Source organism: Podarcis vaucheri, assembly GCF_965113315.1.
Source record: "Podarcis vaucheri genome assembly, chromosome: 5".
Lineage (NCBI taxonomy): Eukaryota > Metazoa > Chordata > Lepidosauria > Squamata > Lacertidae > Podarcis > Podarcis vaucheri.
The window spans coordinates 43,813,298-43,833,850 of record NC_138763.1 but is presented as its reverse complement, the minus strand read 5'-3'; the positions used below and the strand labels follow the sequence as shown (position 1 = coordinate 43,833,850).

Genomic DNA, 20,553 nt, shown 5'->3' with positions numbered 1-20,553 from the left:
TTTACTTGGTCAGTTTTCACCATGTTGCTGTGTGCTAAGCTCTGAGGTTTATTAAGATTGTTTCTGGGGTGTTTGCCAGTTGTCCCAGTTTTGTATCAAAGGCTGGTGCAGAAGCAATGGCCAATCTGTGCAATGTCCTCTTTCTCTTACAAGTCATGGTTGTTCAAGGCTTCTTCCTCTTTAGATGGAATAAGAGTCTATATAGCAACTGTTAATAAGGAAAGGTTTGGGTGCTTGAAAGGGACAGCCAATGAAAACTTCTGCCAATGCCTTAAGAATTTGGCAGGAAAGTGGTGAAATAGTACTGGAACATAGGGAAGGGAAGTGGCAAAGGAGATCTTATAGGAGGGTCAACAATGAGGCATGGACACTTTGCTTTGATTGTCCTGACAATTTTACCAACTTAAGTCTAAAACATCATGGAATACTCCAGGGACCTTCAAATGCCAGAACCTGGTCTGCCTAGCACCCTGGCACTCTGGACACCATACAGCTAGAAATCAAGGGCACATACAGTCACTTTAGCTAGTACACTGCTTCATATGAGACAAGAGCAGCTACTGTGCCTTCCATAGATGTATGCCTGGGGTAAGCATGGATTTTTCTATTACTGCACCATCATGGGCAAAGAAGCCACCTCTGAAGAGCTTTTCATTGCTGTGCAGTGATTAAACCCGAGAGATGGGTTTGATGTCTCTGGTATGAGAAAGATTTCATAGGTCCCTGCATTGTTGCCCATGAATCAAATCACTCACCCATCCAGAAGGGCCACAACGTTCTTCCTAGGCCTCCCAATGTTGGGCCCATACAGGCTGGCTCTGGAGTAGGTGCGGATCAGCTGCAACAGGCCCTTCAGCTGCATGTAGTCTTTGCCCAACTGAGTACCATTTACTGCTCGCCCTGTCAGGGTGCGGTAGTTATTTGGTTCTGGAAGCAAACAGAAACAAGCATTCATCAACTCTGACCCGACTGCTCTGAAGATGGTGCCCAGTAGAAGCCATGAGTGAGAAGGTGGAGTCACTGCCACTTACCAGGAAAGAGGGAGGGGAGGTTGGCACTGTGTGGGTACATTGGCAGAGAAAACCCAGTGATCTCACTGATGCACCTACATGGTGTTGACCTCCCTGCCGCCTCTCCCCTCTCTCTGCATGGAGACCCTATGCAGAAAGGACTGGTGAAGATGACTCTATATAGCTCATTACATTGCAAGCATAAGCACACTTACCTCAGAATAAGTGATATTCAACACAGTTGGACTCCTGGAGAGACATTTATAGGATTGCACTATTTGTCCCCTGTTTTTACTGAGAACTTTCAAATCTTCTTTCTCACACAAGCGCCTTCCTTCCCTGTACCATCAAGATATCAATCTCTTTTTTGCCCGCAGATTCCTATGGCTATCAACTGCAGTGAGCACCCCCAGCAGCAGTGTTCTGCCATTCAACAACTACTAGCTATGATGGCTATGTTCTATCTCCACTGTTGGAGACATTATGGCGCTGAATACTTGTTGCTGGGAATAGCAAGTGGGCACACTGCTGTTGCCTTCATTTCCAGCTTGCAGGCCTCCCACAGGCATCTGGTTGGCCACTGTGAGAGCAGGATGCTAGACTAGATGGGCCATTGGGCTGATCCATTGGGCTGTTCTTAAGAATTCTTCCTAACCTAGAAGGTAACCCCAGTGCTTATTTTCTCTCCAACCTCCTCCCCATCCACCTCCTTCTCCAAATCCCCCTCTCCAAACCTCACTCACCATTGCCCAACTCCCAGGAGATGTTGTACTTCTTGCTGGCACTGTACTTGAGCAAGCTGAGGGCATTGGAGCTGTTCCAGGAATTGTTGGGGTTCCGGCGCAGTGCGTTCAATGCAAAGATGAGGTGGAGGCCAGAACAGTCAGCAAAATTATAGAGTTTGTCTAGAGACCTGGCTGGGAAGAAACAAAACCAGCCTGAAACTCAAGTGCAAAGAACTCCAAGGTCCAGAGTTGCTGAAGTTCTTTGTCCTAGGGAACTCAGAAAAGGGTGGTAACAAAATGGTCCAGATGATGGGTTCATTATGCCAGTCTTCCCCAACCTGATTCCCTCCAGATGTTTTGGAAACCCCATTCCCTTCAGTCCCAGCCTAACTGGCCAATGGTCAGGGATGATGAGACCTCTCATCTAAAATATCTGGAAGACCCCAGGTTGGGGAAGGCTACAGTGTGCTATCAATGGCCAGCAGCTGTTATTTATTTATATTTATTTTTAAATTTTATTTTATTACCCAGTAGCAAAAGAGGATCCACTCCATCCTTTCCCAGGTTAGTTCTCCTATTGTGAGGATATCACTCCTCCCCCCCCCCAGCATTCAGATTACCCCCATCTCACTAACATGCCCAAACTTGTCTAGTTACACGGAGTATCATACTGGATATTAGACGTGTGTGGGGATTTGGCTGTGTGAGAAAGCCCTTTATCGCTTTCTGTGGCTTCCTGGAGGCTGTCTCCAAGGTGGCTTGTGGTTTACAGAATGACACCAGACATCTCCAAGTGGCTCCTTTCTGTGCAGTCTGCTTTCCTTGGAAGCTCTGACCCAGTTTAATGAGGTTATACATCTGCAGCCGCTTCTGAGAATCGTTTTTTTACAGACAGGTCTCCGAAGAGCAGTTATACCTTATTATTCATTTTTACAGCCTGGACTATCTTCTTGAAGAAGGAGAACAGTTAAAAAGGAATAGTTTTGTATTAAACTAAAAAGCAATTGGGGGAAAGAAATAGCTTTCGGCCTCGGAATTGGATGGCTTTTACTATCAGGAATGGGCTCCAAGCTGCAGGCAGGCCTACAGGAAGCAAGGCACTGTTGCACCTCTTGGGAGCTTTGCTCTATGGTTCAACTTCCAAAGCATGTTAACAATCATTTACTTGTTTCTTCTCATAACAATTCTAGGGGATAAGTCACTATCATTCCCATGTTACTGGTGAAGAGCTCAGGCTAAAAGACGGTGACTCGCCTATGGTCTCGTGATGGCAGACAAGGGCCTACTAGACATAATTTCAGTGCAAGAGCCACTGGAACATAAACGAATATGGAAGAGGCCTTCATTCAGCCAATCTACACCAGTAATTCTCCTTCCCCCTCCAAACTATTTATTCGAGCAAGGAAGTAGATGTGCATATAAACCATTCTTGGGTGACATTTGCAGATAGCTGAAGAACAGAACTTAAATGTGCACCTCTGGAGGGAGGGGAGGAGGGAATTAGCATTAGAAACAGCTCCAAGATGTCCTTGCATGCTGTAAATGAGGCCTGCGCACAGCAGGCAAGGAGGTGGGAATCTCTGAGGTGAAAGATCAGGGATGCTAAATAGGCCCATACGGCTGGCTGTTTGTTCTTTATGGGGCCAAAGGCTGGGTCACTCCCCTGGGGGAATCTGCTGTCTCTCAGGTCTCAGTCACTCCCTGTTACATTGGGCTCCATTCTGTCCGGGTCACGCATTTTCTAGGGGAACCCGTGCTTTCACGAGTATCTTGGGGCCTTCAGCGTGCATGTGTTTGTGTGTTAGCGCTGTCTGAGCCAGCTCCAGGTTTTGATGGAAAATCCTGAGGAGATTTTTCCCAGCCAATTACATTATTGTTCTCGGAGAGCTCCATGTTTTCTGTGGTGAGGTGTGGGAGTAGGGAGGAGAGATGCTGCAAGCTTTAAGTGGAATCAGGTGTTGTTTCCCTGCAGGGAAGTCTGGTAAATGTCAGAGTCCTTGGAGTAACAGGTACTGGCAGATGAGCCCAGCACTTCCCACACAGAACAGCCTCCTTCCTCTCGGAATCCTGCATCCTGCCCTTTGTCCTTGGAACGGAGGTCCATAGCTACGTCAGATAGACCAGCCGCGTTCTGGGAAGCTGGCACCCACTGGCAGCAGCAGGCGTAAGGATGAGGCAATGTTTTTGAGACAAGAAAGGTGGGACCCAGATGTCACCCAGAGTGCTAAACATCCTAGCAGCAACTACATCTCTGATGGGCCAAGCCCCACCTGCTTGGGGCCAGGAACCACGTTCAGGGCTCAGAGGATCCCACCTGTGAGTGTGCAGGTGCCAGGGGAGCATGTGTTGCCATGGCGATCACTATTGTGTTTCTTAAGTAAGAAGTAGTGAAGGAAAGCAGGAGGGAGATGCAGAGAGAAGCCGCGAGTTTCCAGCACAGAGAGCTGCTCACCTCCTCCCACTCCTCCTTTCCTGTGCTGCTGCTGATGTAATACAACAAATTTATCTGGCTCAGTGCAAGCTGCAGGGCCATTCTTTGCCCTTGAATGTAATGAATTTCTTTCCTGAAGGCAGGGACCAGCGCTTGCTAGAAAACAGTTGCTCACAGAGAGTCTGACAGAGCTGCCCCTCTTTTTTCTTCTGTCTCTGGGGTTTGGGCCTGGATGTTTGCCAGGTCTTCAGTAGCTGCACCTTGTCTTAGGGCTTCAAAACATTTAGAAGGTACAGCTACGGTCTTCAGGGAATACTCAGCAACTTTATACCTTGAGCTGTCAACTGATCAAAAGAAAACATTATTGCTTGTTTGGGCACTCTTTACACCAACTTGACCTGCAGAAATGAGCCACTGATAATGTTTCTCTCCTGCCAGTTCCTGCATAGCAAGCTGCTCTTAAAAGCTGGTTCAACAGTTGGCAACCCTGTTAATATCAAACCCCAGTTTCTGTTTGTTAGGTTTCAGGCACAGCTTGCAGCCCAGTAGTATTAAAAGCAGCACTGCATAAAAGAGAAAAAATATTGCACCTGCCAGAGGGCTTCTCCTGTCCATGTCATGCAGTGATAGGAAACAGGATGCCAGGACCTGGGCCCAGCAACCCTAATGGCCGTTGTTGGTTGCTTAGAGCTTGCATCTTGCTCCAGGATATGGATTTTACTCATGACTACTATTTTTGATATACCATAATGAATGCAGAAAAGCGGGCAAAGTACCAGCAGAAATAGAGGAAACACTATGTTCTCAATTACCAGGGCTTAAATTAAACTGCTAAATTGTTTTTTTCCATCTCGCTCAGGATGGGGCTATTTTGCAAAAGTTCAAGACACTGTTTTTTTCCAGTCTTTCAACTGAAGAAACATGTTGTCCATGGAAATTTAAGAGAGAAGCCACTTGTTGCCACTTGTTAAAGACATGAGTGATGCGTCATGAGATTTCACACACTTATAGAATGGGAAGACCTGGACGAAGATACCTGCCCATTTCTAGGGTTTCCCACTCATCCTCATAAAGCCACCAACCTTTTTACAGCTCATGCATAGAGCAGCCTGATTCAAAACTGCTCAGGGCTCCTGTACTTTTAAGAGTTGTGGAGAAGATGGAATTCCAGAGGAAATTTTCAAATGCTAGGTGCATCTGCTCAAATTCCCCTTTCTACACAACTATTAAATGTGCAAAAGCCCCTTTCCCTTTTGTATCTGGTCCTACTCCAGCATGTTGTTAAGAGCAGTCTGCCATGCAAAAGGAAGCATTTGTGGGATGAAAATATAGTGATAATTCCTGCTTGTCAGGTTGTTTTTAAGTGCACAGGGAAAGGGACAGTTAAGAAGAAGAAGATTGTCAACTCTAAAAAAATACTATTTATTCTTCCAAGCCAGAAACAATTCATTTGGTTTGAGTGCAGAAGATAATTCACATTGTAAAAGAACAACGAGACTTAATACACTGTAATTTAATTTATGTAGCCAGCCAGCCAGCTGCCCACACATTGCGTTCACGTGCCAGTATGCCATCAGATCTATAAAAGTGAATGCAAACAAAAATAAAACCCAAGAACAATCTAATGAAAGCCATAACAGAAATGCCAGGCGCTGAAAACAGGGACAAAAAACATATTTCTCTCCAGTGCAAAGAGATAATGGTGTTCACTTAAGAGATTTTTCCTGAAAGCCTCTTGTACCTTTGATGTTTAATAACAGCTAAAGCTTTAGCATGCTAAGGAAAACTGCCCCTCCTGTACAGTCACCTGCTCCTGGTAAGAAAACAGCTCCAGAAGAGCTTTGCTTGTCAAGCCATGAGGGGCTTGGAAACCTCAAGTGCAAATCCAGAAGAGCTAGACATAATGAGCAGTATTCAACAAAATAATTGTACTTGCATAAAGATTAGTGCTAGCACAATGGGACTCCCCACACCCTTTCCTCCCCTCACACATACCAGAGGGTTGTGGGGAAACCCAGAACAGATTTGGGGGAAGCATGCAGGAGAGATGGGAGGAGCATTCCGCTGTTTAAGTAGAAATCCTTGCACTTATGGAACAATTTGCTTAGCACTATGTTGAATACAACCCAATGTTACCGAACCAACCAACAATCTGATGCTAGACAAAGAAACCTGTCACTAGCCTGGGGATCACTCAAGCCACAGGCCTCCATCCCCTCCTATGTTGTGACTTAGAGACTTACCTTGAATTGTACGCCCACTTGGGGTTGTTGTGTTTGCTCTCCCAACCCTCTTTTCTCCTGTTACATACATATTTGTTCTGTTCTTTTAAGCAGCCCAATGGTTTTCTCCAAACCTTCTGTTAGGAAATGTGGTGGGCTGGTGGGATGGAGGCAATGTGCATTATGTTGGGGAGCAGGCATTTTGTTTCCTCCTCAACCATCCCACTACTATTTGAAGGGGTTGCTGCTAGGAAACTTGGTGTTACACTATAAATGGACTGCAAAATAAATAAGCATGTAGCTTTTCTCAATAGAGAACACAAACAGAATCTGTGTCATTCTTAGACATTTTCTTCAAAATGTGCATCACCTCCAGTAGTAGCCACCTGCTACTCAAGATGTTGCATCTATTCATTCATTCTTGACCCTTGGCGAATGTTGCTTAGAGTACATGATGTGATCATGTTTTTCTCTGAAACCGCAAGGGCTAGAAACATTGCTTTAAATCAGGGTTGCAACAAGTATCTTGGATGAAAGGCCAAAGAACTGTGACTGTGCATGCAGAAGGTCCATGTTCAGCATTTCCTGCAGCAAAGCTGGGAAAAAGTCCTCTGTCTGAGACCCTGGAGAACTGCTGCCAAGTGGAAGCATGGAATTGTGACATAGTCCTAGCTGCCTGTCTGTGTGCATGAGACTAGAACCTATTTATGCATTTTCTTCAAAGATGGGCAATAATCTATTGCCATAATTTTAACACTCTCTGACTCTTAGTGTGGTGAGCTACCTACTGCTATCCATGCCAATGCAGCTAATACTGTTGGGCTTCATCCCAAAAGCTATATGCCCTGAAGATGCAGTCAGCATGCTCCACACAGATGGCAGTGACACACTCCTGCCTGCCTTGCGACTCTGCCAGGGTTAACTTGCATCTGGGAACTTCTGGAAAGAGAACATTTTCCAGGGGTGTTATTAAATTAAATGTTAAAAAAGCAGTTCTGAAGCACATTGTTGACGCTATTGACTGAGACACTAAATACGATAATTTCCCTTTTTCCATTTGTTTTCCTCGGCTTTAAGAATTATGCCGTTGCCACAGAATTTAACATTAACAATGGCAATTCTCTGAATCACCAGGAAGGAGCCAAGAGGGTGACATCAGCTCTGAAGTGGGCTACAGGAACAGGAGGTGGCTTGGAAGTCCAATAAAGATGACTTTGGAGGAAGCAGGTTTGTTGCACAAGAGCTCCAAACCAGCTGAAAATAGTGGCTGGAAGTGCTCCAAGGCAATATACTAACTGCTCACATCCTACCACCTGCAATTCCAGTTGCTTGATCTCAACTCTCAATGTTATTAACTACTCCTATATATAAGGGTATAATAGGAAAGGCCTACTGAAAAAATGGACTATCTGCCATAACACCATGGTACTCACTTTGTGCCAGCACCCCAATGCTGATCTTGCCATGAACCAGAACTCTATTTGAACTTTGACAACTTAGCTTCTGATTCTGCTTTGGGCATCCAATATCTTAACTGAATGCCAGCCACGACAGGCCATGAAACAACTGACAGAGGGATGCAGTCCACAGCTCTTGTAATTACCCCTTTCTTTCCCTCCTGCTACTGAGGCCAGTTCAGGAAATAATACATTGCAAAGCTTGCCTCCCTCTGGCTCCGCACTTGTAACTGCCCCAGGAATGCAGTTGCAGAGAGAACACTTCTCTGCTGCCAGGGCTTTTGATGACAGAATGACTGGTTTATGTGGCTGTAAGATCTGCTGTCTGAAAAGCAGCAGAATCTATTATGTGTTTCTAAGCAGTGACAGCTGGTACTGCCGTGCTGGAGTTTATGCCGGCTCTCATACAGCTTAGATCAGCCGCTCTTCTCTGAGCACCCTGATCTATCAACAAACATGGTTTCTGGAATGGTTTAAAAGCATTCCCAAGTAGGCAAGAAGTGGCTGCTTTCTGAAAAGGCTCCAGATTTATAATCAGTCAAGGCATGCAGAGATAGAGAAGCAGAGGGGACACCTGAAAGGAGAAGTCCTCACAGACAAAAGCGAACCCCCAAGGTACACTGGAACACTGGAGGCTGATAGTCAGAATAAAGTTTGCAGAATAGAGTTTGCAAATAGTGAGAGATCAGGGTCTATGCAGCCTTCTTCCCAGCCTGTGCACCATTCATCCATAGTTGTTAATTATGCCACAGAGAAAGCAGGACTCTGCTCTGGACAATTTTAGTGACGTACACAGCCAATTGGTAGGAGATACTCAACAAGCACGATGTTTGCTGGATTCCTGTGGTCATGAGAGGTTCTGGGTGGGAAAAGCATACCTGCTTCCAGACAGGCATTATGTGAATTACGGTATTTTTACAAGGAACTGCAGGCTTCATTGATATCAGTTCATCAATGGGAGAAGTGGATATGTTCCTGTGGATACATAGGATAGCAATTTTTATCAAAATGTTTCACTCTTGCAATTTTCTTGCCTGTGACCCCCATTGCCCACATCTAGTCAGGGTCTGTCGTCAAACTGTTAGTTTCATGCTCATCAGAAGGCTATTGCTACAGTAAATATGATCAGGGGCAGAGAAGCAAAATGCAGTGCTGAGAACACAAATGAATAGCTGTGCTTTGCCACAGTTCAACCATTCAGCCTAAATCCCTGTGCCAAACTAAAAGGCTAAAGCTAGATCACTCCACTCCAAGCCTCCAAGAAAAGCTATTAGATATTCCAGGAACAAAAATGGGGACTTATCTCTGAACAGTTATTGAGTTGTTGGATGGTAACTAGCATCACAAAGGAAGTCACTGAGACACAATACGAAGAATTCTGCTTGGCTGTAGCAAGAATATTAATAAATCCTGACAAGGTTCCCAATATTGCATGTGTCATGTGAGCAGTACTCTGCCAAATAAAGGCAAGAAAGGGCAAGCGGAGAAGCAGAATGCATGTCACTAATGTAAGTAGTCTGCTATATTTAGCTTACATGTATTTTGGCATTCCTAGAGGCACTCAATATTATGGTCCTGCTGTGCTGGGCTCCAGAGGAAGGAAGACTCCTCACACATAGCATTCTCAAATGAGATCTGGCAGGTAGTTGCAGCTCACTTGTGGAGAAAAGGAAGCAGCATGGCAGCACTGTCCAAGTATACTAGGTCCTGAGCAAAATGTGACTATTTTGTGGGTATGATTCAATCACATAATGACAAATCTACCGTATTTTTCGCTCTATAAGACGCACCAGACCACAAGACGCACCTGGTTTTTGGAGGAGGAAAACAAGAAAAAAAATATTCTGAATCTCAGAAGCCAGAACAGCAAGAGGGATCACTGCGCAGCGAAAGCAGCAATCCCTCTTGCTGTTCTGGCTTCTGGGATAGCCACACAGCCTGCATTCGCTCCATAAGACGCACACACATTTCCCCTTACTTTTTAGGAGGGAAAAAGTGAGTCTTATAGAGCAAAAAATACGGCTGTGTGATGAAAATGGATTTGGTGCTCTTGGGCAATAGACCAACTTCCCCTCCTAAAAGAAAACATTGTCTTTTGTGGCAATGAAGGTGATGGGGAAATGTCCTGGGAAATGTGGGATACTGGTAAAGTCTGGAAACAGTGGGTGATAAATACCTTCTTCAATGAGCTAAATGTCAAACTATATAAAAAAGATTCCTGTGTCTAAATTTTAAGGGTTGCATGCTACTCATACAAAGTAGACCGACTGGGGGGAAAACCCCATTAATTTCTACTCTGATTAGCACTAATGTAGCATACAATCCAAAGAATCACTATCACTGAGAAAACTACATGTTGACAATGGGATGTGCAGTAGCAGCGAAAGTTATTTGCATTAACTCTTCCCTTATGACCCGAAGGCACAAGAATCAAAATCCCAAATATACCATTTAGATAAGGTGAGCAAAGCTGTTTCCCTGTCTCAGAAACATTTGATCTCTCTGGTTTACATGATGATTCTACCCGTTGAGAGGAATTTGCACCCCCCATATGCAAACCCTGAAATCGGAATTGAGTGGAAATGCTGCAGATCCCCCATCCTAGCTCATTCACTGCGGAAGACAGCTGCTTCAATAGCATGGCTGAAGAAGGACCTGTAACTCGCAGCCTGTGGCGAAAATACGAAATGCCTTCGGAATGATACCAATCATACAAATGCTGAGCACATTTTCAGCGTGTTTGCTTAATCATAATAAAATGCTTACCAGCCACAATAAATTAGCACATCCAATCAGCCATTTCCCCTTCAGTCCTGCAGCCCACTGGGAAAACAATTACTGAATGAGCAGATCACTACTGAAAGGCCCGACAGAGCTCTCTCAGGAAGAGCCCACACAGGCGCAAAAGGGGCAGAGCCCACAAAATTATCCCTGGAACAAAGGCTGCTCCTTGGTCCTTGCATAGCAGTGCACTTTTTCAAGTGGGGGCAAGAGGCTGCTAGTCTTTCAGCTGCATTTCCAGACACCACAAGAATCTAATGGATGTATTATTTCCACAGGACTCGGCCTCCACTTGGTCCACGCACATGAACATGTAGACTGTTTGAGAAAACCTTTCCCTCCACACAGACCAGTCACAGCAACACACCCACCATCATTTTAGCCACTCACCACCTTCAGAATGATTATTCTAAGCTGCAGGCAGAGTTGCCAAATTATCAATCAATAAATAAAAAGGCACTGGTCTAGCTGGGTGTTTTGTTTGGGATCAGTTGCTAGGGGAGTGCACAGGTTTTATGCTGGCCTCTGCTTTCATACCTACCCACAATGGCTAGGTTCCATCTTTGGGATCCAACTGTAGACCCAATCTGGGCTCTATATAAACCAATATGACAAATCAGTTCCATTCAAAAGTGCTGGCAGAGGCCGCCATTGCCACCTGTATGGGTGACTGGTGCTACTGCATGGTGGCAGTGGCATGCAGTAGTACTGGATAGGATCCCAGGTGCTGGGTAGCAGCCCTAACTCCATCCATCCTGACACTGAAAGTGTTCTCCCCTTCCTGCTAGAGGAGGCTTGGCAGATGGTAATGGTATCACTGGCAAAGAGGATCACTGCAGGTTAAGTCTGTGGTCATTTACTATTGCATGCTGCAACAATGTATGAAAGTGATTTGCAAACTGAGTTAGTTTTTAGTTTTTAACCACCTCTGTTTCCAGGACATTTTATTACATTTGAATTGAAGTACCATCTATGTGTTCTGGATAATATGGCTATCTGCATCCTTCCAGCATTGAGAAGCCCTGTAGAACTGCACAAAGAAGCTTTGCTTGAGATCCTGTTGGATGTGGTCTAGTAGTAAAGGTAAAGGTAAAGGTACCCCTGCCCGAACGGGCCAGTCTTGACAGACTCTGGGGTTTGTGCGCCCATCTCACATCTATTGGCCGGGGGCCAGCGCTGTCCGCAGACACTTCCGGGTCACGTGGCCAGCGTGACAACGCTGCTCTGGCGAGCCAGAGCCGCACACGGAACGCCGTTTACCTTCCCGCTGGTAAGCGGTACCTATTGGGATTCGTAGTAATTGCACCTTAAATTCTTGATATTGAGAAAACAACATGAGAATACATTCTAGCTTGTACCTGGATAGTTTGGGGTGCTTTTCTTTTCTCTGTAGCCTTGCTCTGCAGCTGAATGCCATTACAAACAAACCTTATTGTGGCTTGCCTGATCCCAACTGTTGTCCTCCTTTCTGTCACCCCCAACTCTTGTGGTTCTGCCAACATCACACACGTGGATCTGCCCAAGAACCAAGAGGGACTGGTGGATTTTTTACATTTCTTTTGCACACTGAGAGTTGGGCATCTGGTATTTTTCAAAACTCTAAAACATTTTAACTGAAAACTGTCCTAAGGAAAACACACACACACACACACACACACACACACATGAAACCGGAAATGTTTCGATCTGAAATCCCTAATTAAAACCATGCTCCAAATGCTGACTTAGCCTTTAAAGAAGGAAGTTAAAGAAGAAATGTTGCTTTGCACATACATCCAAGGCAGCATTTGAATAAACCCAGTCATGGCAGGAAAATGCCCACCTAGAGCTGAAGTCATAGCCTCTGGCTACATGAAAGCAGCCCCTGAAGACTTGTGTTATGCACCTGATCACCAGCACCAAAGATCTTATAACTTGGGAAATGACACAAATCTATACTATCTACCCCCCTAACGATTCCACCCAGTGATTGTATAATTCTTATCAGATCTGATTGAACTTAAATGGTCATAAAAGCAAACCCCAGAGGCTGGGTCAGATGCGTCCTCCAGTTTTTGTCCTGTTTTGGACTGTTATTCCCAAATATCAACAAAACATTATTGGACTATATTCTATAATATTACAGCTCAATGCAACTCTGTTGACATTATCCAACAGCCATATGATTTAGTATAACTGCAGTAGAGTAGGATATCGGCTGTATCTGAAGTCTAGAACAAGGCACTGGTGGTGGTGGTGAATTTGTATTCAGTTCACATTTAAATGAGAATTTACCTAATCCACATTATCCTATACAGTGTATGGACTGAAACACAGACACCCTTTGAAATTTGCACTTCTCCAGATTTTGCAATTCAGTTCCCTAGCCACAATATTACAGTGATGAGTTGGTTCAGCATCCCACTCTAATCCTTGTGTTTTGTGTGCATACAGTGTGCCCAGAAAACCCTTATTTCTCAAGTACTACATTGTTGGCATCAGCCCACAGATGGTCAAGAGGTACCCAATATACTAAAAGCTATAGCAATAGTCAATGCAATAGTGGGCATCCTTGCCTAACCCAGTTCCTACAATATACGTTATACTCGGATACCTTTCCATTTGTCTTTTCCCCTTCCTGGCCTATTTTCAAACAGGACGACCCAGCAACACTTTCTAAAGTTTAGCCTCTATGTTAGACAGTGGATGATAAGTGATGGGCCATGGTGCCTGTCCTCCAGAGAGGTGGCAAACACATTCAAAGCAATTCTCAATAGACAGGAAGAGGAATGAGATGGCTTCCCCAACTCCAACAGAAATGCAGCACAGATTCTATCAACATGCCATTCCTATTACTGTTGTCTTTTGTACAAATATTACTGCCCAAATATTTTCCCTGTTTCGAGCTTATGAGTACCATTAAAGTGGAAAACAAGAGGGGAGGATTAGGTTAATGGTGTCATTGGCCTGCCCTTTGAGACAGGGATTGTACAAATATCTTGTCAGAGTTTAAACCTGATTAGATGAAAGAACGAGCTGCTACTAAAGCCCCCAAAGGAATTTGATTCCTGCCAGAGCAACTTGCAAGGAGAGACAGCCCTTGGCGGAGAGGGGAGCAAAAGGTCAACATCCTGGAGTAAAGCATTTTCAGGTTTAACTGAACACATCTTGAGCTTTATCTACTACAGTATTCCTTAAAGCCACATTTTAAAATCAAGTAATACAAATATGAACATCGCCTTAGTCAAACAAATATTCCAAAACTGAACAGCAGTTTCTAACTAAATAACTCCCCAAACCATCCATCTAATCCACACATGGCATGTAATAGAGGCAGGGGGGCAGGGACTTCTAGGCTCCTTAAATGCAGAGCACATGGGCAGTGTTTGAAGAGACAGGCATGAAAAAAGGTGAGAGCTTGTGGTGTGTACAGTAGCATTAAGGTGTCTGGTTCGACTCCCCTGTATATCAAAAGAACCCTGTATAGTTATTGTCCTTGAATCTTCCCATTCTAATGGAAGCTATCAAGTTTTTTTCTGATAGTTCTGTACTTGGCCAGAAAAGTCCTATTTGCTTAATTAATTGCCCACAAGATACAGAACTTGCTTTGATGTGTAACAAAACCTGCTACCATGAATTTCCCAATAGAATTGTAATCCTGTTGTAGGTGTGATTCTGTAGGAAATCAGGTCTTATCATTAATGTTGAGATATCTAATTTATCTCACTGCCCAGGAAAAATAATAAATGAATAGAAAGAGGACTTACCCAAGTGACGTAGACACAAAACCTCCACATAAACTAAGTAAACGAATATAAATTTTACTATCCCACCCCTCTTCCCCTTTCTTTACTACACACTAATGTCTCACAGCAAATTTAATTGATCTGTAGAAAAGACTCTACAACCTGAAAAAAGAGGCAATGCACATAATAAAAATTCTTTTTTTAAAAAAATATCTAATTTGCACTGAAAATCTCTGGTTAGATTGGACAGGAAAATTGGCTTCCAGGTGGAAAAGTCAAAACTAGAAACAGAGTTGCTGGAATCCAAAACTAAGAATTTGTCAAAGATGTATAACTTGCTGTTAAAATGGAATACGCAGGATGAAACAGTCAAATCAGCTATGATTAAGTGGGCACAAGATATTGGTCATAACATTATGTTTGCTGACTGGGAACAGTTGTGGACCACCGGTATGAAATTTACGGCATGTAATGCCTTAAAAGAAAATATTATGAAAATGATTTATAGGTGGTACATGACCCCAGTCAAGCTTGCAAAAATCTACCACTTGCCTGATAATAAATGTTGGAAATGTAAAGAGATTGAAGGTACCTTCTTTCACCTTTGGTGGACGTGCCCAAAGATCAAGACTTTCTGGGAAATGATATATAATGAAATGAAAAAGGTATTTAAATATACCTTTCTTAAGAAACCACAGGCCTTTCTCCTGGGCATGGCTGGCCAATTGGTGTCAAAGAAAGACAGAACATTCTTTATGTATGCTACAACAGCTGCAAGAATACTCATCGCAAAGTATTGGAAGACACAAGATCTACACACCTTGGAAGAATGGCAGATGAAGGTGATCGACTATATGGGACTGGTAGAAATGACCGGCAGAATCCGAGACCAGGGAAAAGAGACGGCGGAAGAAGATTGGAAGAAATTTAAGAACTATCTTAAGAAACACTGCAAAATTAATGAATGTTAGAATGATGCTGGTTTAGAAATTAAGTGGATTACAGTTGTAAGGATTAAGTTAAAAGAAAAGAAAGGTTAAAAACTAGATAAATTTAAGGGTGAGGATTTGCTGAATTAAAATTTGAAATTGGAATGCAGAAAGGGGAGGTATGAGGAGGTCGGAGAAGTAAGTTATAAGAAAATAAGGGTTTGAAATTATACTTGTTCTTTTTTTGTTTGTGTTTGTTTGTATTGTTGTGTTTGTCTGTATAATTTGTGAAACTTTAATAAATATTTTATATAAAAAAAAGAAAATCTCAGGTTAGAAAGAGGAGCACTGGTAGAAATTATGTTGCTGTCTTCCAAACTAGTGCATATGCATGTGTGTGTACTCTCTCTCTCTCTCTCTAAAATATTCATGTAATGCATTTCCCCTAAATCAGGCTTCCTCAAACTCAGCCCTCCAGATGTTTTGAGACTACAATTCCCATCATCCCTGACCACTGGTCCTGCTAGCTAGGGATCATGGGAATTGTAGGCCAAAAACATTTGGAGGGCCGAGGTTGAGGAAGCCTGCCCTAAATTATATGCATTTTGTAAAGTGTTGGTTGGTTGGTTGGTTGGTTGGTTGGTTGGTTGGTTGGTTGGTTGAAGAACTGCATCACCAAATTTGGGGGTCCTCTGGGAGGTAGAGTGGGATTTAAAATTTAATAAAATAATAAATAAAATGAATAAAGCATCAACCAATCAACACTGGTCAACAAGCATATATGCATGGCACTCAGCAATTCTAAAGAAAATAAATTACATAGATTTGATGCTAAATATTGGACCGATCCAATCAGCAAGTGTTTTCTGAGAAAGCAGCTGCAGCTGCTTTTGCTCCACCACCATGCTGGAGCATGTGACTGCAGAATAGGCTACAGGCCCTTTAAATGTTGCCAACAGCTCTCCTGCGGGAGAGGGAGAGCCACTGGAAGTCAAGTGCTGACAGCCTTTTAAAGACTTTTATACGTGTTTCCCAACCATATGGTTCGGGGGGCGGCAGCAAAATATTCCAAGGGGGCCAAAGGTGAAAATAACATAAATAAAATATTCCAAGGGGGCCACAGAGGGAAGTGAAAAGTGAAGAATAAAATATCATTTTTTAATTCTAAAAAAATCCTGATTGACTGACTATCCGCTTGGCTAATCACAAGCGGATAAGGGGGTGGCTCACCAGGGTCTAACTCTCCTTTTTGCCACATGTGTTTTCTTCTAACAGTCCTGCTTTGTTTCCGGCAGGAGAGGGCTATCACTGAGGCTCCCGTTTTGACCAGTAGAGCCCATGATCCAGAACCCCCTTTTGGCTGCATTATGTATATGCTTGCAGCTCTATAACCTGACACTTTGGAGAAGAAGGGATTAGTAGTTGACATGCTTAAAATTTATATTTCATCAGATCATTCCCCATGCGCTAAGCAATGGGAGGGTTTGGGGTCAGTTCCTGTAACTTGCAGCATTTCACTGCATAGCAAGAGCCATAAACAACTAAGTGATACCCATTCCAAAGGCCATCAAGCAAGAAGTCCTAGTTCTCTTCTCCTGCTGCCACCAAAAGCTTTAAACCAGCCTCCAACACAAAACAGAACTAGGGAGGTTTCTTGGAATGCTTCAAAGAGGATGCATCCTCAAGGCATCTAACATTCAGACCACACTCGTCTCCAGAGCAAGATCTCAAAAGTGCAACATCTGGGAACCTTAGGATTGCAAGGTTGGTAATCATTCTCATGGATATGAGTATGCCTATAAATACCAGTTGCTGAGAATCATAAGAGGGAGAGTGATATGCCTTGTGTATGGGCTTCCTATGAGCATCTATCTCATTGGCCTCTGTGAGACTAGATGGGTCCTAGGGTTTATTCAGCACTGTTCTTCTAATGTTTTAATGAGCAAGAGGGAAGAGTAAGACAGAAGAGGAAAGGTTCATTCATGTGAACCAGTGCCTTCACCAGTAGAAAGGATTCTTAGCGAGAGAGATGGATAAGAGTGAACTGCAGCAATAAGATGAGCAGGAAAAGCAAGGAGGGAGATTATTTTTTTCACATAGGATTCACAACATTCTTCTGAAAATTCAATTTAACTGTCCTGTTCTCGTTTGCTAACCAGAACCAATTTAATTGTAAATCTACACGCAGAGCCTACGGGATTGGGGGTGGATGGAATATTTTGCAATGGTTCTTAGCTCCCAGTTGGGAGACAAGAGTGCAACTTAACTGCTTTCAATTCTGCTGTAGTAAACTTCCCAGTTTCCTGAGCAAGAGCTCCCCTCCCAACCTGGGACAGACGTTGCTCCCTTACAGTACGCCCTGGGCAAAATAAAATAAAATAAGGCACTATTTTTCCTAGAGACAATAGGAAAATCCCACCTGACTTGCCTGTAGAAGACATGCAGCAGGTATCCAGCGAAGCCATTTGTTTTGGTCAAGACTGATTCCCACCATGCACACACCTACCCAAATGTGCCAGGACATTCTCAAGAGGTATGAGAAAAACCTGACTCACTTTAACTCATTTAATTCAGAGTGGGAAGCCAACTAAGGCATGTTTCCATCACTGCCCACTCTCAGGAACACATTGCCAGTATCGGCATGTACAAGGGTTCCTTGGTTTCATGCCTTGTTGTGACAGTTTAGTAAACAACCTGATAAAATCAAGCACTTTCCAAAGGAAAATCCATTGCACTCAAGATCACTGGCTCGTCTGGTTCTGCTTACCATCTGCACAGGCTTATTTGGAACAACATAACAAATTTCGTTTCCTGGTCTCCTTCAATGTAAATAGGTCCATTAAGCTATAAGGGTGTTTACATTCTGGAAGATAGTTGCAGCTTTTCTTCTGATTACCCACAGCCCATAGCTAGTATTCCAGCTGCTCCTCTGCAGTCAGTGCTCTGTTACCCCCTGCTGGAAGAGGTGCTGCTTATAGGGCTGCAAGCATATACATAATGCAGCCAAAAGGCAAAATATACAGATTTTAATAAATTGGTACATACGCTCTATGACGACTAAATTATCCAGCTTGTGACTGACACAATGGGCCAGAAGGAGACTGTTTGTGCCAGCAGGTCAGGACTCAGTGTTATACAAATATTATACAAAGCAACCAGAGCTGTCCAAGCTAGTTTTATCATCAGAAAGAACACTACTCTTGAAAGTGCCAAGCCCTCAAGCAGTAATATTTGGCAGATGGTGAAATTAGCAGCAATATCATAGTCTGGAAAGGCTTTGACCAGTATTTGGACATGAAATACCCAAATCAACAGCACCATGAACTGTTGTCTTACTCAGGTTCTGGAGGCATCTTAAAAGGGTGGAGTGCGTGTGTGTAAAATAATACTCTATGGCCCTCATAGCACAGCATGCAATATCCTCACACAGGGTGAGACCCAGTAGAAATGCTGTTCTGCGGGTGCCAGAGGGATCAGCTCATTCCCCTCCCCCCGCCTATAGAAAAAGCCAAGATCAAGAGAAAACCTCCAGAAAGCCTATCTGTAACGGCTCAAGATGTTCTGGGTGTTTGGCATGAGGCTGGTAAAATAGCTCACAGGGGTTTTTCATTATTTGCCAAGGCTGTAAAAAGATTTTATACTCCTTGATGAACCCATGTTGTTGAACAACTGAAGTTGTTTTTCTTTACTTGCATGGGGCTATTATTCACTCTTAGCCTGGCTGGTTCAGAAAAATAAGAATACTAAGTGTCCCCATTTGGAAACAATAACACAGGATAAGTCTGGGCAGTTGACTGTGGAAGGCAGGTCACACATTCCCTTTTAATGGGATCTTCAGAACATATTTTCACAGGATTATCTTTGTGCTGGTTAGAGAGCAAATGTTTTCAAAAAGACACTCTGTCCCACAAAATGGAGGGAACTCATTAGCGGAGAGCTGACATCATAAAGTCCATCTTACTCACCACAGGCTCTTATGTTCGCTTTATATAATTATGCTGGCATGAAAACCTTGCCTTGGTCCCTCCACTCGCCTCAACTTATCAAAGCAGCAAGGATTCCATCCATTAAGAGTTTGTGCTTCATGGACACCATTTCACTGCCAATCTTAGCAGAAAGAGCTCTCTGCTGTTCTTTGTATGCCTCTTCTCCCTTCTGCTTTTGTTTAATTTAGGAAAGCATTTTTAAAAGCTTTTGCACAAAGAACACTGATGCGTATTGGATTTCAGTCCCATGAATACTCAAGATGGAGGCCTCAGCATTGTTACAGACAGCAGTTGTGTGAGAGAGAATTTTATGTGAGTACGATCAGTTCTCCTAGACCACAAGGATGAAGCACATGCCAATGGGCCTACTTTGTTGCTAATCTTCTGCCAAGTCCAGCACACACAATTCAAGAAAAAAGTGCTCTCATAATGTCTGGAGATTTGAAATGTTTGGATAATATGGACATTAAATATTACTACAGTAATTAACACAAGCATGTGACTATTAATATCAATTAACCAATTGCCTGTATAATCAGGGAATGTTCAGCAAACATTGGCATAGCAATTTGTGCCTCATAATTAATAGAAATGCTTAAATACTTCTTCCTCTCATGATGCTATTACTGAAAGGATGATTCCCAGCCTGTGGCTAACAATTCCAAGCAGGGTCCAGACGCAGATCTGGGCCAGGACAGATGTTTTAAAATACCAAGGCAAAGGATACAACCAAAGTTAGGAAGAATACAATGTGAGAGAATAAAGTTAGAGAGATACAGTGGGCTGCAGGTGTCCACACTGTGTTAGAGAACATGGTGGCTAATTTAGGCTAATGGTTTGCAAAAAGGGTACTTCATGAAGCAAAGAAACAGAGTAGCAGCTAACAGGCCAGTAAGGAACTAGGGCAAGGAACCAAGGTAAGTATGCTCTAAGAAGGCTAGTGTGCTAACATGAGCATTTACAGGCAAAACTGGGTGAAGTAAATAGGGTGCTTATCCTCCTGCAAAGAAGACATTCCAGGAAAGTTTAATCATTTTCCCACAGCCAGGCTTCAAAACTGGATGAAAGCCAACTAGGGTAGAATTGTTTAGGGGGATATGTAGTGGAGAATCAGTGGGCACAGGACAAGGTGAATTAAGAACACCTATCTGTCCATAGATCCAATTACAGCATTACCATTATCTTAGTTGACATGGGGTTAAAAGCATGTGCTTGCTGAGATAATGTACACATTTTGCCCTTGGGCTTCCTGGGTACAAAAGGAAGTGATTCAGCACACCTGGTGCA

General features: G+C 43.4%; 1 protein-coding gene across 1 annotated transcript in view; it reads right to left on the bottom strand.

Annotated features, from left to right (window-relative positions):
* HPSE2 (heparanase 2 (inactive)) overlaps positions 1 to 20,553 on the bottom strand; it is a 120,743-nt gene that overhangs the window by 39,531 nt on the left and 60,659 nt on the right. The window contains exons 4-5 of the mRNA XM_082224989.1: positions 1,754 to 1,927; positions 756 to 927 (exon numbers count right to left, since the gene is read on the bottom strand). Of these exons, the coding sequence (XP_082081115.1) occupies positions 756 to 927; positions 1,754 to 1,927 (346 nt within the window). The remainder of the gene's footprint in view (positions 1 to 755; positions 928 to 1,753; positions 1,928 to 20,553) is intronic.